Source organism: Odocoileus virginianus, chromosome 15 (genome assembly GCF_023699985.2).
Source record: "Odocoileus virginianus isolate 20LAN1187 ecotype Illinois chromosome 15, Ovbor_1.2, whole genome shotgun sequence".
NCBI classification, from domain to species: domain Eukaryota; kingdom Metazoa; phylum Chordata; class Mammalia; order Artiodactyla; family Cervidae; genus Odocoileus; species Odocoileus virginianus.
The window spans coordinates 14414785-14437606 of NC_069688.1; the positions used below are offsets into that span (position 1 = coordinate 14414785).

The following is a 22822-nucleotide window of genomic DNA, read 5'->3' on the forward strand; positions in this document are numbered from 1 at the left end:
ACCAAGGAAACCAGATCTGAAAGAGACACGTGCACCCCAATGTTCATCGCAGCACTGTTTATAATAGCCAGGACATGGAAGCAGACCCAGATGCCCAGATGCCCATCAGCAGACGAATGGATGAGGCAGCTGTGGTACATATACACCATGGAATATTACTCAGCCATTAAAAAGAATTCATTTGAATCAGTTCTAATGAGATGGATGAAACTGGAGCCCATTATACAGAGCGAAGTAAGCCAGAAAGATAAAGACCATTACAGTATACTAACACATATATATGGAATTTAGAAAGACGGTAACGATGACCCTATATGCAAAACAGAAAAAGAGACTCAGATGTATAGAACAGACTTGTGGACTCTGGGAGAAGGCGAGGGTGGGATGTTTCAAGAGAACAGCATTGAAACATGTATATTATCTAGGGTGAAACAGATCACCAGCCTAGGTTGGGTGCAAGAGACAAGTGCTCGGGCCTGGTGCACTGGGAAGACCCAGAGGGATAGGGTGGAGAGGGAGGTGGAGGGGGGACCGGGATGGGGAATACATGTAAATCCATGGCTAATTCATTTCAATGTATGACAAAAACTACTGTAATGATGTAAAGTAATTAGCCTCCAACTAATAAAAATAAATGGAAAATAAAAATAAAAGCATACTGGAAAGATTAAAAAAAAAAAAAATCTCAGCTCAACAACTTGAAACTAGCCATGGGCCAAGTCGCGATCTGGCCTCTGCCCCAAGACTACAAGTCCCAGCATGCCGCGCGCCGGATCTTGCCCCCGCCCCTTCCGCTCCAGGCACCACCTCCTCTCGATGCGCCGGTGTGGGGCGCGTAATGGAAACGGGATGCTGGCTGCTTGGGGGCGAGTTCGAGGACTCGGTGTTCGAGGAGAGGCGGGAGCGGCGGCCTGGACCACCCGAGTCGTACCGCGCCAAACGCTGCGAGCCACAGGTGAGATAGCCTGTCTGCCTCACCGCCGTCACCGGGCCTGGTGGTCCCGGCCCGACAGCGCTTCAGACGCCCTAGGCCCGCGTAGCCTGTCCCCCGAATCCAGACCCTCTTGCCGCCCTGCGCTCACCTGGGCCTCCCTGCCAACCCTCACCCACCAGCCACACCGGTTGAGCCCGACATCCTCTGCCCCCGAGGGAATCCCCGCGCAGTCGGCTATCACGTCACATCTGGCGTTCGGCCGGTCTCCCCGCGCCTCGCTGGCTTGACTCCCCCGCTCTTATTCCCGCTGCTTCCGCAGCCGTACAGTCAGGGCCCCCAGAAATTCAGCCACCGCCCACTTTTCAGACCTCAGTGTTGTCTGCTCTCCAAACCGGGCCTGTCCTTGTTCACTGAGCTCCCCGTGCCCACGTTAACCCCGCTCAGGTGGTCAAAAACGTTCATATCCATTTCTCAAGGTGCACCTTAAATTCCGCCTCCTCTAGAAAGTCTTTTCTAACTCCCCCTTCCAACCGCATTATTTTTGTCTTTGGCTCCTTTCCCCTCTTTTACCTATTAACGCAGTTGTCAGTATCTCATAAAGCTCTTAGACCCAGAATGCTGAATGATGACAGGATTTTTTCAAGTCTGTAAATCTCATCTCAACAATAATAGTTCCTTTTTATTAAATAGTATTCCAGGCACTGGGCATATATTGTCTCATTTTTCCTTAAAATCCCTATACATACAGATGTCAGGCACTCTGAAATAACTGGATTGGATTGTACTTTTGCTTTATTTCACTTACATTTCCTCCTTGCCACGTGCAGTCTTTCAGAGTGGCCTACTTGACCCTGTAGACTAAACCAGGAAATGGACTTTTGAAGTCCTGTGGTACCACATTAAAAAGCCACAGTTGTGAGATAGGATGCTTGGATTCTAGCATTGACTTTACAGATCAGTAAATTGACTTTCAGAGTGTCAGTTCCTTATTCGTCATTTGAGAAAAAAATAAAATAATGTTTGTTGTCTCATAGGGTTATTGTGAGAGTGGAATGATATAATACTTTGCCAGGTGTAATGTGCTGTTTACTTATAAAGTAAAATCCCCCAAATCACTTGTCTTTAGAATTTATTTATTTGGCAAATGGTAAATCTCGTAAATTCAGAGAGTTACCGTTCACACCTCATTCAAGAAATGAATTCAGGCTTCATTCAAGTCCTGTTGGTTTTCCCAAGTGTAAAACTAGGAGTTTGAGTTGATTTGTTTTCCCTTACGGCTCGGTGTGTAATCAGGTGTTTGTCTTACCAGTACTTCACGTCTTAGTTTTCACCCTTGTTCACAGCTTTTCCCTCCTTTTCTAATCAGAATGGAGTATCAGGGTAGTTGTGATACCCGGGCATCTCTTAGAAATAGAACCGAGAAAGTTTGACACCGTGGTGGAACCATCACAAATGCAGTTACTTTTGAATTAATAATAACATTTAACTGGGGACAGACTTCATTCAACTTCAGTGTGTTTTACTGTGCGTAGAAGAGAGGACGAGATACTTCTTTGGAGCTGGAAAACTGGCACACGGAGCACTTTTTGTCATCCCTGTTTTCTCATCTTAACATTGTTTATGCAATAATTAAAAAAAAAATCTCAGTCTCACTTTGCTTTCTATCCATAGGGTTTAAAGCAGTAGAAAAGTGAATAAAATATTCCAGATGGACTTTTCCTGAAACTTTTCTCCTACAGTACGTTGGCATTTGATTGCATGGAAGCCTCCTTTCAGCCTTAATTTCTTTTCTTGTCTTTGCTTGGATTCTACTTTTGGCTTTCACACTTTCATAATAGCACTATAATAGCAGTTCTTTCCTATGTCATCTCTGTAAAGAGTTGTCAATTCCAGTTCCATCCACTCTAAGAATTTCTCTGCAGGAAAACGTATCTCAGTCTAAAGAACCACTGTGAACTGTGTTAGTTAAATGTAGATTCCCAGGCCCAAATTGGAAATGCTATGGAAACTAAATACTTTCATGCTTGTTTAGTTGAGGTACCATATTATTGGTATATTTATACTGGTGATAATTTTCATCAAAACTGAATCACCATAAAAATTGTCATTCTTGGGACTTCCCTGGTGGTTCAGTGGTTAAGAATCTGCATTGCAATGCAAAAGACGTGAGTTCAACCCCTGGTCTGGAAACTAAGATCCCACATGCTGCAGGATAACCAAGCCTGCCGGCTGCAACTGCTGAGCCCACTTGCTGCAATGAAGACCCAGCGCAGCAAAAACAAAACAAAAAACGTGTCGTTCTTCTTTGTCAGATATTTTCCTGAGTCTTATCCTGGAGAAGTATGTCTTTTTTGAGGTTTAATCAGTTATATATGGGAAATTGCCCCTGAGTCTGGGGTGGAAAGGGCTTCCCAGGTGGCACTTGTGGTAAAGAACCCAACTTCCAATGCAGGAGACAAAAGAGATGTGGGTTCAATCCTTGGGTCGGGACGATCCCTTGGAGGAGGACATGGCAACCCACTCCCGTATTCTTGCCTGGAGAATCCCATGGACAGAGGAGCCTGGAGGACTGTAGTCCATGGGGTCGCACAGCGTTACTTAGCACGCCTGCACATGGGATGGAAAAACATAATCTCCTTGTCTATAATATGCTGTTTTCACAATTTCTAGTGGTTTTATGAAGAAACAGGGAGCAGCGATGATGTTGAAGCTCTGACTGTCCAGAAATTCAAAGGGGACCTGGCCTACAGACGGCAAGAGTATCAGGTAGAATTTAACATATAGAAGGTTGTGCCACTTGAAATGTTCTCTTGTCCACTGCAGCATATTTAAGTAACAGTGTACTGTAATAAGTTATGAGTGTGTTGCTTTTGGAGATGGATTTAATCTTCCGTGAGGTGTGTTTGTACTCTGAGAATCCCAAGCTTCTGACCTTCTCCACACAGCTCTGTATGCTTTGTTTTGTTTCCTGTCACTCCAGTATAGAGAGCTTGTTTGGATCCTTGTAGATTCTTTATCTCCTCAGTATGCAGAAGCCTCTAGCTTGGATACCTCGTGGGGCCACAGGAGCAAGGCACCCCAAAATGTGTTTTAAAAAAGAAGTGGGGGAAAGAACTAACAACTAGCTATCAGCTTGCTTTTTATATCGACTTCGTGTCATCTTCACAAGGATCCTATTGTTGTTTTGCTCATGTGAAAAGGGTCTACAGCAAGTTAGTGACAAAACCAGGAGTCACATCCTGGTCTTCTGGGGTCCAGAATGTTTTAATTATATTCTGCAGCCATTTCTTCTCTACCTCTTAGAAAACTAGTACTGACTGAAACGCTCAAGTCTTCCTTTAGTTCATTGTAGGATCAGTTACAACATTACCTACTGCCTAGGAAACACATCACCCCCATGACTGAATTCTCTTTTCCTATTGTGTTTTCTGCCTTTCTCTTCATCCCTTTCCTTCATTTGCCTGTATTTAACAATTATTTGCCAGAAAGCACTGCAAGAGTATTCCAGTATCTCAGAAAAACTGCCATCTACAAATTTTGCCATGAAAAGGGATGTCCAGGAAGGCCAGGCTCGATGCCTTGTTCACCTGGGAAGGCACAAGGAAGCCATGGAGATTGCCACAAACTTGGTGAGTGGTTTCTATGCCCATTTCCATTTGCTTTCTTAGGATGACTGAATAGTTTATTTTCTTAAAAAAAAAAAAAGGACAAAACAAAAAAACAACTTCTTGCTGGCAGCAAAATCTGTGGGTTTGGATAAGCAGAAGGAAATTGTCAGTGGTGGAAGAACTTTATTATGATGAACAGTTTGGAGCTCCAGACATAATCATTTCCTTGTAATATTTTTTCCTATGTTATGCTCAAAATTCTTCATTGCCTGAAAACCTCACTTGCAAAGATTTTACTCTTGTTAGGAGTAAATAAATACTCAGTAAATTACCAGTGATCTTTTTTCTTCTTTAGGTGTTTTGTTGTTTAGATTTTTATTTTCTGAAGTTTCCACAATGAATATATATTACTTTTATAAACAGGAAAAAAAGGCTGCCAGAAATTGAATAAATATCATACTAAGCCAGGCTTAATCCTTTTTATTGCTGATGGAGTCTGCAGAATTTTTTTTAAGCAGTAAAAAAGAGCACTGCTAGATTCTGCTTATTTTTGTTTTCAGATTAAAGCACCTGTAGGTTTTTTGTGAATATTTTATATGGGAGTGAGTTTGAGTCGACCAATCCTAGTTTATAGATGACCAGTTTTCTTCCTTAGAGGGACTTAATGAGGCACCAAGACACTGATCTTGAATCCTTCGAATCTCGTTGGCCAGAGATCAGCCTAAAGATGCACGCAATTGAATTGTCCTCCTCTATCTCGTTAACCAAGAGAAATCCTTAAATTTACTTGCCTGGGCTTCGTTGCATAGGACCTCAGCCTCTTGCCATGAGAGGGAACCTTGGAGGTAATGTCCTTCAGAACATGGAAAACAGCTGTGTTTTGTTCTTTCCTTTTCTCTGCTCTACTAATTATGCGTGAATTCTGAAAACCAGAAGATAAGATGACCCTGTTAAGGAAGCACATGGCGTGAACACAGTGAACTTGGTGGGTTTTAACAGTGTTCAGCCTCCCTGGTCTGCAAATTAACAGCAACTCGGGTTCCTCCGGTTGCTTTTTGTAGACATCAGTCAGCCGCCCTGCACTGCGGCCCGGCTCTGCCGTTACCTCCCTCTCCCTCCCATCTCCTGGTGTCACTGTTCTGCTTTGCCCTCCCCTGAGGGCCCCTGGAGGCAGCCAGGGCGATGTCAAGGCTGGGCTGTCTCTGGTTCCTTCTAGCTTAGTGAGTCTTTCTGTGTCTCAGAGAAAACTGTGTTGCCAATCAGCAGACGCCATCGAGCGCGAGAGGCAGGCAGGAGGAGGGACCGGCTGAAGCCCTCAGCTCCTCTCTCGGGCCTTGGAGGACTGCTCCTTGGGCTCCGGGGCGCCCTGACAGGCAGGAGTATCAGGGCGGAAATGGCACCAGAGGCTCGTGGCTCTCACCCCTTGCTTTGAGGTGAGATCGCTTCACATGATCTCAGTGAACCCTGCCTATTTGCATGGTTTTCTCATTTCCTGATACCCTGTGTTTTGTTTTCATTTTAAAAGTTTCTCCCTTCTTATAGACCCTCTTTTTTTTATTTGCTCTGGCTCATTTCTGGGTTTTGTTCCAGCGGTTACTGTCCCCTCACACTCTGTAGGGAACAGGTCAGCATTGAACAAAACAGACAGCAAGTCCTAGAGTGCTCAGCATGACATGAACATTACTACTGAAGTTTATTTGTCTTTCTTCTTGATGATTTTTGAATAAAATTTGTAATAGAACTTATTTCTTAATTTAAATACCTTACAGTCACTGGTAGGCTCATGTGATAAACTGTGGTAAGGAAACTGCTTTTTGACAGTTAATGACTTTTTTTTCTCATCTGTCACTTCACAAACATTTCAGTCCTACCATGTGCCCAGTTCTGGCTTCGACGCCAAGGAGAAAGAACCCTGTCCATACCCTGCGTTTACGTCACTCACCTAGTAACTAGTGGGAGACTCCTAAGCCCACTAACACGCGTCGGCTCTCCTGAAGTACCTTTACTCTGTGACTTCTAGCAGGAACCGTTGTAGCTCTGCTACTTACTAGCTGTGTGACGGCAGGCAGCTTATCTAACTTCTCTGTTGTGACTCGGTTGCCTCTTCTCTAAAATGGGAATAGCGATAATCTATTTTAAAGGATTGTCATGAGGATTACATGAGTAAAGCAGTTATAGTAGTGTCTGGCATATGGTGAGCATTCTGTAAATGTTAGCAATCACCATCGTCATTGCATTACAGGACTTGCCACATTCTGGGAAAAATCACACAAACTCATTTAAATGGACTTGAACTTACAGAGAGTGCTTTACTAGTTGTGTTCAGTCATGCTGACTCTTTGTGACCCTGTGGATTGTAGCGCGCCAGGCTCCTCTCTTCATGGGATTTTCCAAGCAAAAAGACTGGAGTGGATTGCCATTTTCTTCTCTTCAGTAGTTAGGCCACCCAGAATCAATGCATCAGAATCATGGTTTGTATGCTACAGACCCCAACACACACTTCTTTCTCAATGTGAACATGTTTTTATTTGTATTTATTTATTTAAAAATCTTTATTGAATTTGTTACAGTATTACTTCTGTTTTATGTTTTGGTTTTTTTGGCCACAAGGGATGTAGGATCTTAGCTCCCTGACCAGGGATTGAACCCTTACCTCCTGCATTGGAAGGTGAAGGCTTATCCACGAGACCACCAGAGAAGTCCCTGGAAATGTTTTTAAACAATATGGAGCACCATGGACTGGTTGTAGCGGAAAGGTTGCATTTTCTGTAGCATGTCTATACATGTTGCTTTTCTTACTATAAATAAGAAACATGAAGATGTATTTCTCAACAGTTATTAGATATCTGCTATGTCTGAGGTGCTGTGCTCTGTACTGGGAATTCAGCATTGAACAGAAACTCTTTGGGGAAAGACAGAATACTGAATGATAGTGATAGTGGAACCGGAGCAGTTCTGTCTTGGGAAGGTATAGTATGACCTGATAGGTGACATGGGGCTTGAGCTCCTTTCTTTTCCCTCGACGTATGGATATTCAGAGTCTTCCCCAGGCTTTCACTCACTGCTGTGCCAGTTCCTCCCGGCTGCATGCTGGGTAGTTTTACTCTTATTTCTTGCTCAGTTCTGTGCAGGAGCTTGATCCAGATACTAGTAGGCCACATTTTCCTTAGACTTAAAGTCAATCGAATCTCTGCAGACTTTGACTTAGAAAAAGAAGCCCTTACCCACAGGGCTTTTGCCATATGGCAAGTTAGGCAAGAGGCGGTGCCTCAGGTTAAGTAGACTTGAAAAGGATTTTCTGATCAGAAGGAAACCAAGCAACCCCCTCTGGCCAAGAATAACTGGTCTTGATAATGGTTACCAGAGAAGGCATTTGGATTCAATTACGATGCATCATGAAACACTGAGAGCTTCAGGGCCATCCTGTTTAAGATGTCTAAGCCAAGTAGAATTTGGAAATAGAGTCCATTTGAATCCTCAAGGAAATTGCCATTTGGATTTTTAGAAAGCCTGGAATATTAAAATGGAACCATTAGCCCAGGGTATAAAAAAGTTGGCTTGGTTCTTTCAGATGTCTGGCTGAAGACAATTAAGATTATAATGCACAATTGAAAATAAACTGACTCAGAGGTTTTTGGTACTGAGCTTTGCCATGCCACTATCACCTGGATTATGTTGCTGCTGTGACATTAGGGTGTTTGGGAAGGACTGGTGATGTTTTCTCGGCTAGTGTGTATTGAGGAGCCTGACGGGATCAGGGAGTCAGAGAGAGTTGGAGGTGACTGTACACACACACACATTTCTCTAGGTTTATGGTTTCAAATGAGATCTAGTGAGAAACACTTAGTTTGCTCTACTTGTGTGGCTAATGAAAGATACTTGTGATTTAGGACATGCGCAGCTTAGATTTTTAGGCATCTTCATTTTTATATGGGAAACATCCTGTAGTTTAAATGTTTTAACCTTTTTTTTTTCTCCTTAGGAAAATAAAGCAACTAACACAGACCATTTAACCACTGTACTCTACCTCCAGTTTACTATTTGTTCCAGTTTGCAGAACTTGGAGAAAACCATTTTCTGCCTACAGAAACTGATTTCTTTGCATCCCTTCAATCCTTGGAACTGGGGCAAATTGGGAGAGGCTTACCTGAACCTGGGGCCAGCACTCTCAGCATCGCTTGCGTCATCTCAGAAAGAGAACAGTTTCACCTCAAGTGACACGGCTATCAAATCCTCCTTTCCCCACTCAGGAAAAGACTATCTTTTGTGTTTTCCTGAAACTTTGCCTGAGAGCTCTGTGGAAGTAAGCAGTGGTAATAAGCAAAAGAATGAGAAAGCTCTTAAAGATATTAAAAACCGTATGACAGAAGAGAGAGCAGCAGTGTTGCTGGAAACTCAGATGAAAGCCTGTGCCTCTTTTATACGAACCAGGTAAGCTAAGAGTGGATGAAACACACATGGTACTAAGGTCAAAATAAGGATTTTATTTTTTCTGATTTCAAGCTTCTAAAAATTCTAGGCTAGACACCTGATATATGTTTTTGAGATTCTTCTCATGGTCTTGATGGGATCCTTTGAGTGTGCCCTTTTAGTATGTAAGATTTAAAAAAAGAACTATGCTTGCTCAGAAATACAGCTCATATCACCACTCAAGAGATTAAGGTTGGCAGATGTTAAAATTGGGGGGGGGGATTAAATGTATAAAACATTGACGAGGAGGAAGTGATATTTTAAGCAAGAGATTTTTCACTCAAGTTCCACAGAAAGCTACTGAAGAAGAAAATCAGATGACCCTGAAGAATCTACCTTGTGGGTGAGGGTGGATGGTGGTGCCTCCCCTGAGACAGGATAGCAGTGGGCGAGCAGAACCGATTGAGGGTGGAAGTCCAGCTGGAGTCTTCCGTGAGGAGGTGGGGGGTAGAGCTAGAGGAGCTCCAGGAAGGATCGGCGATCAGAGGGAGTGTGAAGAGGCTTTGAAGGCAAGAGTTCTTGTGTGGCCTCTGAGAAGGCAGTTTCAGTCGCAGTGGTGACAAGCAGATGGCAGAGGATGGAGGGGTAAATGGACATGAAATGGAGGGAGCCAAGTGTAAGCAGTATTGTCCAGTGATTTCAGGAGCACAAGAGAGAAAGCAAGGACATAAAGGGGTCGTGTGTGAATGTCTCCAGAGGCCAGTAGATGATCTGAACAGAGTGAAGGCCAGTCAGCTCGCGTGTTCTTTTGTAAAACTCCAGCAGCTTCCCGTTGCACTGACTTAACATGAGTTGGCCCTGCCTGTCTCTTTCACTCCAGTTTGTTTTCTTCCTGGCTGTATTTCAGTCACAGAGATCCTCCTGATTTTCAAACACTTGAAGCTAGTTTTCGTGGCCGGGCTGCCTTCCCGGGCTAAGCCCCTTCTCCCAGATGTTCCTATGGCTGCTTCCTCACTATCTGAGCCTTGGCATGAATGGTGGCTCAGAAAATCCTTCCGGCACGGCCATGTCAGAGGTAGACGCCTCGTCTATCCTGTCTTGAATGTTTGCTTCGTGCCCTTCATCACTGCTTGAGATTAGCTTATTTACCTGTGATCTTTCTCCTTCTGCTCCTTGAGGCAGAAACCTGTCTGTTTTGCTCACCAGTATCCCTCAGTGCCTGGAGTAGTATGTGCATTTCTGGAGGCAGGAAATGAGTTGAACAGGAGAACTCTGCTTCTGGGTGTAACAGTGAGGCCGGAGGGAAATTGGAACAATCTGCACACTCAGTGTTTTAGAAAACAGCGAAGAGAAAGAGCTGCGGGAGGAGAGCAGGAGGAAGGAGAAGAGAGGGGACCAGGGCACGACCATGATCGGGAGGTCAGGGGTGAGCTGATTGCAAAGTGCTCATCAGAGGGTCACTGAAGGTTTGGCTCTGCTTCAAGTAATTGAAGCGTGCTGGAGAACCTCATTAGTCCTTGAGGTCGGGTTGCTGTGGCTTCAGGGAGACCGAAGGGTCACGGAGCACCGACTTCAAAGGGACTCCTCCTGGCACTTCTGGGGAGGAGCCTCTGATGGGGAGGCTTGTTCTCGTCACTCGAAACCGTTTGTGCTTTCAGTCACCCGACTTCTACAGGAAGCCCTTACGAGGTCTTTGCTCTCTAAAGGTTCCTTTGGAAGCTTGGTCTATGAATTTTAGAAAAGATGGTTCTCCAGTGTAAAGTTGTGCAGTTCGTTGAAAGTAAAGAGCTTTGGGGATTCAGATGAAGGTGAGGACCTTCTTAGCCTAGAAGACTTGCTTCCAGCCCAGTGCCCGTGCTGTGTGTGAATGTGTCCTCGTCCTTCTTGGGTGCCTCCAGACTAGGACCTGCTGTTTTTCAGGCTTTTGCTTCAGCTTGCCCAATCTCAGCAAACATCGTTTGCTTTGGAGAGGAACTTAAGGACTCAGCAGGAAATTGAAGATAAAATGAAAAGGTTCAGCTTCAAAGAAGACACTTTGCTGTTGATAGCAGAGGTGAGTGTGTCCCCCAGGGTTTATGTGAAATGAAGCATCACAGATATTTTTCCTGGCTCCGAGACCATTTAACGAAAAAAACAAAAAAAAACACAGGGCTAAATTGCATCTTCTAGAGGACTTCTGTCTCCCTTCTTCCCGTGCCTTTTGATCACTTAACTGCCGAAAGTGGCCTCTTCCTCCTCTCTGTCCTGCAGCAAGCTCATTTACTTGTCAGTGCTTGTTAGCACCTGCCTGCTTGAACATCAGAAAGGCCCCGTAATTGTTTCGTGAGTGCTGAATGAATGAATGTTGACATCTGGGCAGCTCTTTTGTCTGTCTTTTCCCCCATTTGTCCTCATAACACCCTGTGGGAGAGGCTCACAGAGGCTGTGACTTGCCTAAGGTCAGATTTTAAGTGGCAGAACTAAATGGGAACCCCTCCAGCTTCAAGTCCATTTTCTTTCTGCTCCACCCTGTTATTTGACAGTTGCAGAGAAACTCAAATGTCAATTTTGTTTAACTGGTATTAGCTTTTTTAAAAATATGCTAATTGATGAGGATTTCTCCGGTGGTCCAGTGGTTAAGACTCCGAGCTTCCACACTGCAGGGGACCCGGATTTAATCCCTGCTGGGGAAACTAAAATATTGTATGTTTTGCTTTGTGGTCAAAAAAATTTTTTTTTTTAATGCTCTTTAAATTTCTTAACATGGCATTTGGAGATTTTATGTTATTCATGCTAATTCCTTTTAATATGTAATTGAAACTTGACTTTTCCCAGGATAATAGCTCTTTATCCATATACCTCCTAACATCATTCTTTCAAGAACTGCTGATGGTCTATCTGTCCTGTCTTCCTTCCCCAGGCTAAGCTCTCAGCTGGACCCCTTTTCCCTCTTCTGGGGTCATCTCCCCCGTCTGTTCTCTTTGAGCCTTTTTTCTGCCTTCCCCTTCCATGGGCTCATTCCCTTAGACCCTCAGACACATACAGATAGACCATCTCTCCCGAGTTTACGGTTGCTTTTGCTTCCCATCTTTCTTAGCATTCAGCACCATTGACCACTCACGTTTTGTTCCCCATTCCTTTTGCTTCTGAGCAGCTAAACTGCTAAAAATATTCATCTATTTTTCTCCTTTATTTCTTACCATTCCTCTGCTGTCTGGGACTCTGCTAGTTTCCCCTGTGTCTTAAGTAGTGACATTCCCTGAGCTTTCATTCAAGTTCTCTATTCTGTCTCTTTCTCCCACACAAATCATAACCATGCTTGTAGTTCCTGTTGTCACCTCTGGGTTGATGACCCTCCAGTCGTATCTCTGGTCCCATCTTTGGAACACTTGTCTCCCATCTCAGATCAGTGACTTATGGAGTCATTAATCCAAGGTGATTATTGATCTGCTGTCACTTCGAGTACAAATGTAAAACGAGGCTACTTGGCAAAACCATCTTTAGTCAGTCTCTGGTCAGCGCCCAGCATGGACTTGGCCATCAGTAAGTACCCGCTGAGAGGAAGCAGAGGGGAGCTAGAGAGAGCCGTGTCTTTGTTCTAGACTTAGTTTCTTTCATCGATCCTACCCGTCTTTCTCCTTTCACCCAGGCCTGGACCGTCCCTCACCTTGGGCCTCTCCTCTCCAGTCTCACCTCCTGCGGGGCCCACCGCCAACACCCTAGTCACATCGCCTCACATCTGCTCTCATAGTGACCTCCCGCCCTGGCTCCTCACTCTCCCTGCAGATCTGTCTTCAACTGTGCTGCTGGGCTCATCTTAAAACATGGCTTTGACCATGTTACCTGCTTACATTAAAAACTAAAATTCAATGTGTCATCATTACCTTAGAGATTGGGTCTAGTTCTGGTGCCTTGATATGATGTCTGAGGCCTTCCTGAGAGTAATCCCAGACTTAGGGCCTGGTTATTCCTTCCACAAACCTTTTGCTTCCACTGGACTAGTCTCCCATGCGTCACACACCTATCACGGGTTTTCCCATCTCCATCTGCTTACTCTTCTCACCCTCAGAGGCCCAGCCTGTGCTGCACATCCTCTAGGAACCTTCTCCTGAATGTCCTGGTCTGTGGCAGTCTCTCCCTCCTCTGAGCTTGATAGAGTGATTGCTGAAATAGGTAGCTCTTGGGGCCACTGAAAATACAAGAGTGTCTTATCTTTGCAGCTAGATTTTAAGTTTCTTGTAAGACATCCTTTGTTGTTGTTATCCAACTCTTGTGATCCCGTGGACTGTGTAGCCCACCAGACTCTTTGGTCTATGGGATTTCCCAGGCAAGAATACTGGAATGGGTTGCTATTCCCTTCTCCAGGGGATCTTCCCAACCCAGGAATCAAAAACGTGTCTCCTCCTTGACAGGCAGATTCTTTACCACTGAGCCACCCAGGAAGACCTGTTAGGTCTCCTTAGGAGATGTCTTAAACATCTTCGTGTTCTTCAACATGTGTGACAGATTGGAATAATAGTTCTCTGTCTGTGAATTATGCACCTGCTGAGCCCTCTTTTTGGAATATTGCATTGCTTGAATATTGCTGTTATTCCATTCTCTCTTTTTTTTCAATAAAAAAATACACCTTTGGTGTTATAGCTCAGATTTTAAAATACTACATTTTATTGAGTCCAACCAGTCATCAGTTGTTAAGACACATCATTAGCTGATGTGCCGCTAAAAGAAAAATAAGGTGCTTTTTACACTATGACACAGCAGTGGTTATAAGATACAACTTGGTTTTTAGAAATGTTAAGATAGAAAAACAAATTGTCTTCGAATTGATGAAATTACCATACTTTAATAAATCCTGACAGTTGCTACTCATCCTGTCAGCCTTTGCCTCAAACAGTAAGTATCTTTGAAGATTTAAAGCCAGTGGAACCCGTTCTTTGAGTGGGTTTCTAATCCATTATGATTTGAGTATTCACGAACACAGAACACCTCAGGGTTTATAGGAAACCTAGAGATCATCTAGTCCAAATCCAAGTGACTAGTTCCCTTTACCACATCCCTGCCAAGTGGCTCCCTGACTTTTCATGATGATTGGTGGGAAATGTTCACTGTCCTTACCAAATGTGGTCCGATGGCATAGTGGGTTCAGATGCAAGCTTCCTGCAGACGTAGCTTTGTGGGTGTCTTGTCGAAGAGCAGCTCACACAGAATCTGGACCTGGCTCTCACCAGTAGGGGGCAGTGTTGCGCCTTCAGAGAGCGCTCGTGCTCGGAGGTCTCGGGTTGCTGTGGTGACCATCCTGGAGGGTTGGAGTCTCTCTGGGTCAGGAAAGGGCGACTCGGTTACGCGCTGCTCAGCTGTTGGCTGCCTTTGACGTCCCTGGAGAACGTCATAAGAAGGGGTCTGTGCTCTGCACAGTAGCAGTTACGTTCCGCCCAAGCCTACTCTGGTGTCGCTTATGAGGAGGAGGAACCCCTCACGGTTGCCTTCTTGCCCCCGGAAGATGCTCTGCGATGTACGAAGGTCTGCTCAGCTCTCCCTGTGGCCTGAGTGGTGCTTCTGCCACATTTGTGCCTCCCTGATGTGTTCGCTCAGGGAAATATGAGACTAGCAGTAGGATCCTTACACATGTGGTCTTGGATCACCACTTCATAAACATCTTTTCAATATGTTAAACTGTGAGAGCTGTTCCCTGACTGCTGAAGAAGTTCTGCTTTTGTGAGAAATCCTTTGCACTTGATGACCAGCATGGTCTTACATTCCATGTCTGCTGCACCTATTGGGAAAGAGTTTTATCTTTCTTCCCCCCCGCCCCGCCATTGCAGGTTATGGGCGAAGATATCGTCCCAGAAAAACTCCGAGACGAGGTTCACACGGAGGTCAAGTGTGTTGGCCCCGCGGCCCTGACTGCCTTGGCGATCGGGTCTTCGGAAGAGTTTGAAGACAAGTGGTTCAGAAAGATCAAAGACCACTTCCATCCCTTTGAAAATCAGTTCCACACAGAGATACAGATCTTGCCTTAGTGGTCCCTATAAAAACAAAACAAAAAACATCTTGTACTCTATTAGGTGTTCTGGTTTACTTCAGACAGAATCCTCTGCTAATCATGGAATATACTGAATTAAAAACAATCATCTATGTTTTATAAAAATGGCTACTCTCCCAGATAATTTCTACTGTGTTCAATTTCTTGATTTTTTGTTTTCTTTTTAGATTTCTGTCATTCACTTGTGTGAGGCCTACTGCCCCTTTATTTTATTTATTTATTTATTTATTTATTTATTTATTTATTTATTTTTTCCTACTGCCCCTTTAGAAGATACCTGTTGGAAAAGTGTTTAAAGGGACTTTTAGGAACTTGCCTGGCAGTCTGGTGGTTAAGACTCTGCCTTCCAGTGCAGGGGATGCAGGTTCAGTCCCTGATGGGGCAGCTAGGGTCCCACATGTTGTAGGTGCAGCCAAAAATTAAAAATAAATACAACATTATAAATTAGCTATGCTTCAATTTAAATGAATTTTTTAAAATAAAAGAGACTTTTAGATTTTATAATCTTTTAAAAAGTTACTGTATTAGCAGTGTAAGTATCCATGTTGTTTTGGTAAATGCATCTTGAGTGTCCAGGAATGCTGAAATGTGATAGGAAACCATTTCTAGGAAGGGTGCGTTGAAGGCTGAGATTTACCACACCTCTAAGCCTGCACATTAACCTGCCAGTGTCAGGGAGGCTGCAGAAGACTTGATTACTCGTGGCCCAGGGAACAGGATTTATTATTGTTGTTCATTGCTCAGTCATGTCCGACTCTTTGCGACCCCATGGATTGTAGCATGCTAGGCTTCCCCGTCCATCACCATCTTCCAGAGTTTGTTCAAACTCATGTCCATTGAGTCCGTGATATCATCCAACCATCTCCTCCCCTGTCGTCCCCTTCTCCTGCCTTCATTCTTTTCCAATGAGTCGGTTCTTTGCATCAGGTGGCCAAAGTATTGGAGCTTCAGCATCAGTCCTTCCAATGAATATCCAGGGTTGATATCCTTGCAGTCCAAGGGACTCAGGATAAGCTTCAGCCTATTTGTGTCCACTCCTTCGCCTCCAAGTCCCAAGGCAGGTAACACGTATGGGCCCAGACGAATGAGTGTATATGCAGTGGGGTGTATTAGCGGAACCCTGAGCTTAGGAGAAGTCAGCTCCTTTATAATGAGCAGTAAGCAGGCCTGCCCTGTGCTCCAAGGTAGGACAGTCCTTTCTAAGGTTGTTTGCTTCACATGCATCTCTGAGAAGATAGTCTGGAATGAAGGGCCGTAAGTGCCTTGCTCACAAGCTGTATAGAAACGTGAGACCCATGGAGCTCTGTCCCAGGTGATTATCCTCTCTGTTCAGCCACACAAACTACACTTGGTCCGTAACATCAACTTCAAATAGAAAAGGCTTGCTTGAATTATCTGGGATGGGAGAGCTCCCTTATGAGAAACAAATTTTAATAATAGACCAAAACATCAGCTATTGTCCCCCAGAGCTTTTGATTTTATTTTTCTCAGCAGAAGGAAGAGAATTCCAACCCTGGGCAGAAAGGTGAAGTCATCAGTATCTCCCATCCACTTCACTGTTCATTTCTCCCTTTCCCAGGCCCCTTCCCAAAAGAGACAAAGGTCTGGTTTTGTTTATAGTTTGAAACTCTTTTAGTATGAGTGACTGAGAACATGACTAGCAACTGCAGGTTTAGTCATTTATCTCTAATGTGAAACAAAAGACTTTGTATAATTAACAGACATTTCAATTTTTAGAAACCATTAAGTATGAATCCCCTCCCCACACACACACACACACAAACCCTCCCTATTGCCCCTCCACCCCTCCCTTGAGTCATCAACAACCACTTACTGAGGACAGGCACTATGTGGTTGCCATGGAGACACTGGTTACTGTGGAGTTTACGGTCTAGTTGTGGGTGGCCTACAGGATAGAACCCAAAGGGAAAGTAGTTGCCAAGCCCTTCCTGACACAGCCTTGGGCTCCCAGGGGCTTCTCCTGTGTCCCCTCTCTCCAACTTTGAATGTGCCCTGTTGGTCACTGTTAGTCTTGCAAGCTGGCAACTCAGCCCAGAACCCCCCGCCCCTTCGTGTTTGTATTGGGCTCACAGGTCTCCACCTGGTTTCAGCTTCCAGAAGTCTTGATTCCCAGGTGGTCAGTTTCACACTGTGCTCCTTCCCTGCTCTTTCGCCCCCATGTTGGCCCTTACGATGCTATCTTGTCATCGCCTGTTTTCCATGAGACAAAGCTTAAGCTTTGTAAAATTGTGGACTTGGACTGTCTTGTTCATATTTGTATCCCCAGGGCAGAATACCTGGCCTCTTGCCAAATGTTTGTGGAAAAGAATCACTGAATTAATTGGCCAGCATCTTGCTTTGTTTGCACAAAAGGTTAATACCCCAAAGGTCTGACAGTGCTGAGGCAATCTGCCTGGAAACGCAGTCCATTTCTGTCTCTGTAGCCAAAACAACTTCCTCCTGCTCATCTGGGGCCTCCTGGAAATGGCCTTTTCTCCCCTCACTTCTCTGGGCTTCCTGTCTCATCCTGGTCCCCTTCTAACTTGGCCCAGCCTTTTAGCTTGCAGCCCTCTGGCTGTCCTCCCAGGCCCACTGTTGACGCAGTCCTGGACAGCTGAGTGGTCTGCCCACACCCTCACTCCTGCCCCACCTCCCTTTCCTGGCAGTGGCATGTCCACACACGTGAGAATCCAGTCTCCTATACCCCGATGCCCCGGCTGTAATGCAGGGCAGGAAAGGGCACCCAGGAAGACTGGGTGTCATCACACACAAGTCAGCTTGGTTATTTCCAGCACAGATGGTGAAGGTGATTAATTGAGCAATGATTATGCTAAAGAAAAGTCTCAGGCCTGTGCTCTAACCCCACCCTCTTGTTAACGAATGAATCACTCAGGTGAGCAGATGTGAAGCACTGGGGTGTCTGTCTGTACCCGGTGGGTGGATTGGGAACCAAGGGCAGTTCTTCGTCTCGTGACTCTCAAAAGGCCTGTCTTCATTGTTTTCTCCCAAGGTGGGTGGTGTGACACTTGCCCAAAACTTGAGCTGGTGAGAGTCCTCTGTCTTTTATACTCCTACACCCCTGCAATCTTATACTGTAGCCAAAGGGATCTAACAGAAATACTACTCTCAGAATCCTTCAGTCATTTCTCAAATCCTGAGGCCTGGGAGGCCCTATGTGGTCTGGCCCTGGCCCACATCACCCCAGCTCACTCTGATTTTTTTCTCATTTCTTTGAAATCCACAAGTGGCCTCCCACCCAAGCCCTATGCCCATCCAGTTACCTCTAGTCGGAACACTCTATCGGCAAGCCTCCAACCCTGCCATACACTTGCCATTCCTACAGATCCCAGCTCAGAGGTCACTCTCAGACAAGATGGTTCTGAGTCCAGACTTGCTCAGGTTCCCCCTTTAAATGTCAGAGTGACTGCTTTTTTTATTCCCCAAAGGTACTAAGTTTCAGTCACTAAGTCATGTCCAACTCTTTGCGACCCCATGGACGACAGCATGCCAGGCTTCCCTGTCCTTCACTGTCTCCCAGAGTTTGCTCAAGTTCATGTCCTTTGAGTTGGCAATGCTGTCTAACCATCTAATGGAATTGACACTGAATCCTCCTTGCAGAGCAGAGGCTCCAGGACTGTCTCTGGTTTGCTGCTTCATGGTGGAGCTCAGCTTCCTGGACACGCCTTGGCTTTCTGCCCAGTACTGCCTTCCTGCACCCCAGGCCCGCCTTGGGCAGAGACAGCCTGAAGCCTGAGGAGCCAACAGCCCATTCCCCCTGAGCCCCACTGCCGGCGTTGCAGGTGCCCCGCCTACCTGTGGGGGACCACATTCCCACAGGGACATCCTTCATTTTAGGAAAACCTGGGGTAGAAATCTATGAAACAGATCCAAGGCCGCTATTTACAAAAGCAATCATTTTAAATAGCAGCTCTCTAGTGCTTTTGAAATTTAATCTATAAAAGTAGTTTCTACACTACTTTCCAAGGTCTTCATATAAAAACAAACAAGCAAACAAAAACCAGAGAAGATTATACGAAAGAATCCAAAGCTCCAGAAACAAGGGTTCTGAAGAGGGACAGCCTGGGGCTGCTTCAGACCTGTTGTCCCGATTAAAGCGTGTCTCCCAGGCGACTTTGCTAATGAGGTCAGTCAAGCAAGACAGGCCTTTATCTGCTTGGGGCTCACTGTTTTTTGTGTCCTTTCTCCCTCCTCGGCACGGGGTGACTTGGTCACTGAAAGCTTTGATGAGATGTGAGTTCGATCCCTGGGTTGGGAAGATCCCCTGGAGAAGGAATTGGCAACCTGCTCCAGTTTTCATGCTGAAGAATCCCATAGACAGAAGACCCTGGCGGGCCCAAGTCCATGGGGGTCACTGAAAGTCTGACACAACTGAGCACGCAGACAACCAACAAATCCTGGTATGGACCACTTGAGTCCTTTCAATCTTGGTTTTAGAATAAGACGTTGTGTCTCAACGCCATTTCTTTTATAAGTGACACTCCTTTGTAAAACCTTGACAGAGCATCATTGTAAGAGATATCAAAGATAAGATGCTTCCATCTCTTTCAAAGAGCTTCTATTTCTAGTAAATGTAATAGGACATCCACGTAAGTTACAGATAAGGGTCTGGAAGGAGCATGGACAGTGCAGAGGGCGGGGCATCAAAGAAGTTTCATGAAGGAGGTCATATCTGAGTTGGGCCTGGTGAGGAGGTGGTTTGTACCAGGTCTGCATGGTTTCTCAGTCGAGGGATGAGAGAACGTGAAGCCTGGTCGTCCAGGTTAGTGGGTGCGTTGGGATGTGGGAGAGACAAGGCTGGGCGGGTTAATCGGCGTCTGATTATGGGCAATCATAAGCTCCTGGTAGGGAGCTTGACTTGTTGTGGGGATTACTGAGCTATGGAAGGTCCCTGAGCAGGAGAACGGTTGGTTTAGGGTTGTGCTTTAAACCCACAGATCTGGCCTTACTCTCCACATGGTAAACAATCTTTGCGGTTCATACAGTATGTGTTCTCTGGGCCTAGGAGACAGGAGCACTAACGTGGCGGATGGAGTGGGCTAAGACACTGAGGCGCCCCAGCGCCCTGGGGAGTCCGCACTGTTGCAGAGTCGGTTACCCTGTAGGGCTTCCTTCATGCAGAAAAAGCCAAGTGCTCGCACCAGCCCACCAGCCTACAAAGTGTCTGCGTGAACTTGCCTGGCACAGGGAGCGGGCCGTGGAAGAAGGCAGGCTTGGCCGGCACGCTGAGAGCACTGGCTTCCAGGCTGCGCTCGCCCTCGGCCTTGTGCGTACACTGAACCTCGCACTGCAGCCGCCCCCCTGGGGCTTCTCCGTGCACTCGGCTTGGAGCACTCTTGTGAGGACACCCTTGCTCACCACACCCTGCAGAGGCGTGAAGGATGGCGCGTCTGGGTGTGATCTAGTTGTGGCTAAGGAGGCAGCTTGTGTGTCTCAGTGGAAAGACAGTGAACAACCAGGAAAAGGAGGCCGTTTATACTTGTACATATGCCTGCAATATTTACATTCTCCGATAACAGTTTTTCTGACACACATACGCCCTTCATGAGGAAGCTGAGAAAGTGAGTGACAGTCTCTCCATGTCCAACAGCTTCTTGGACTTAGTCCAGAAAACACAGCACGGGAAGATGTGACTCTGGCACTTCTGGGCCAGGCCAGCAGGGCCAGCAGAGTGGACGCAGGGAGCCAGGGTCAAGGTAAGGGGCAGTGACAGTCGTCCTAGGGTGTCTGAACGTTCAACCCTCTCAGGACCACCAAATTTCCTTGACCAGTCAGCATCCGTTGCTTCTGGGACCATCCCAGGGGGCTTGTAAAGATACCTTGACCTCTAACAGGACAAATAGGAAGATAAAAGATCAGTATATAGTGAGGACCAAATGAACACCACAGATCATTTCCAGAAGGAGGAGGCCTGCAGGGGCAGAGGTGATCATTCCAATCAACACCCCAGTCAGTCCTGGCTGACAACCCTACAAGTGGGTATTGTGATCCCTGATTTGGGGATCACATTTCCACTCTGTCCCCCAACATGAACATGATCATCATACAATTTCTTCCATTCCCTCGTGTTCTTTCCTAAATTTATTTTTGGCTGCACTTGGTCTTCATTGCTGTGCACAGGTTTCTCACTGCAGTGGTTTCTCTTGTTGCGGAGCCCGGCTCTAGGGCATACAGGCTAAGTAGTTGTTGCCTTGCGGCATATGGAATCTTCCTGGACCAGGGATCAAACCTATGTCCTGTGCATTGCATTGGCAGGCAGCTTCTTAACCCCTGGACCACCAAGGAAGGCTGCATGTTCTTTTTTTAAATTTTATTTTATTTTTATTGGTTTATTTTTCTGGTTGTGTCATACAGCTTGTGGGATTTTAGTTCCTCAACCAGAGATCACACCCAGGCCCTCGGCAGTGAGAATACAGAGTCCTAACCACTGGGCCACCAGGGAATTCCTTCTCTCAGGTTCTTCACCAGGGTGGTTAACGCGGGTGCTGCCCTCAGCTGACTGGCGCGCTCCAGGATGGATGTGAGCCTGGGACTCTGTGCCTGTTGCTGTAAGGTGTCTGACACTTGATGGGTGTGCCACTGCTGTCGCTGAATCCCACATGGTAGGAGAGACTCCGCTTGTCTCAGGATGGCCCCCAGCAAGACAGCCTGCCAAGGCGGGTGTAGGTGTGAGTACTGCCTAGAGCAGAATTAAAGCTGGGGCAAGCCTGAGTTTAGGAGGGTTGGAAACTTAGATAAGGACTTGCTTTGGCTTTCAGCCACTCCCTTGCCAGGTGTGTAAAGCCTACTTAGTCCCCTGGTGGAAATGGCATCTTGTAACAAGAATCCAAGGCTGGGTACCCTGGGTGGTCCAGTCCCACAAAAAGGAATGGCCCAGCCTCGCATCAGCAGGTCCCGAGATTGTATTAGTCAGGCTAGGCTGGATCATGGTGCAGTTAGAAACTGCCCCAAGTCTCAGAGGCCTAAATAGCAAAGGTTTATTTCTTGCTCATAACTGCTTATCCATTGCAGGTCAGTGGGGAAAGCATATCTTTCTCTTCATAGACACTTAGGGAGCTGGGCTGGTAGAAGGGGGCTCCATCTTGAGGTAAGAAAATCTGCACCTAGGAGCTTAGAAACTTGGAAGTGATCCTTAACACTTCCACCCACATCCCAATGACCAAAGGAAACCACACCTGATTTCCCAGAGGTCAGGGATCACAGTGAAATGACAAGGTGCCCAGAGGGAGGAAAACAATACTCAAGAACCCCTAAGATAACCACAGGGGAAACTAGCTGGTGGAAAGGAGTTGGGAGGAGGACAGCTTGTTCCGACTGCAGGTCCCCTCTCCACCCAGACTGAGCCAGATGCAGGGAGAGAGCCCACCTCTGGACCTCTTGGCACCCCGGCAAGTTTTCCCTTCCTGAAGCTTTCTCATCAGGCTGTGAGATTCAGCTTAGCCCTGGTCATTCTAACCTCATCACGATGGTCAGCAGGAAAAAGGCAGCATCAGGACCAGGGCTTAAAAAACCTTCAGAAACCAAAGGGCTTTGTTGTTGTTGAATTTTCAGAAACTATGGAGGAAAATGTGAAGTGAGGACAGAAACACTTTTCAGACAAAGCAGAGACGCCTCTGCCTCTGTCAGGAGTGTTGTGTTGCTTTTGTTGTTTAGTCGCTCAGGGGTGTCTGACTCTTTTGCAACCCCATGGACTATCATCCACCTGGCTCCTCTGTCCATGGGATTTCCCAGGCAAGAATACTGGAGTGGGTTGCCATTTCCTCCTCCAGGGATGTTTCCCGAACCATGAACTGAACCTACGTCTCCTGCATAAGCAGGTAGATTCTTTAC

General features: G+C 46.0%; 1 protein-coding gene and 1 long non-coding RNA gene across 9 annotated transcripts in view; one reads left to right on the top strand and one right to left on the bottom strand.

The window, feature by feature from the left end:
* The first annotated feature begins 793 nt into the window (after positions 1-793).
* C15H8orf76 (chromosome 15 C8orf76 homolog) overlaps positions 794-22822 on the top strand; it is a 31745-nt gene continuing 9716 nt past the window's right edge. For 3 of the 8 annotated variants that reach the window (XM_020879025.2, XM_020879023.2, XM_020879024.2), the window contains exons 1-5: positions 798-955; positions 3605-3700; positions 4420-4563; positions 8525-8973; positions 10873-11005. In XM_020879025.2, the coding sequence (XP_020734684.1) occupies positions 839-955; positions 3605-3700; positions 4420-4563; positions 8525-8973; positions 10873-11005 (939 nt within the window). In that variant the 5' untranslated portion in view covers positions 798-838. Of the gene's footprint in view, positions 956-3604; positions 3701-4419; positions 4564-8524; positions 8974-10872; positions 11006-14753; positions 15080-20582; positions 20689-22822 lie in introns of those variants that run through there. The other 5 variants (XM_020879021.2, XM_020879022.2, XM_020879020.2 and 2 more) reach the window with 3 other exon arrangements.
* On the bottom strand, positions 5303-14764 carry LOC110128299 (uncharacterized). Its single transcript, XR_011491409.1, has 2 exons — positions 14047-14764; positions 5303-5464 (listed from the first exon to the last, which is right to left on the bottom strand). It is a non-coding gene; the product is annotated as an uncharacterized lncRNA (long non-coding RNA).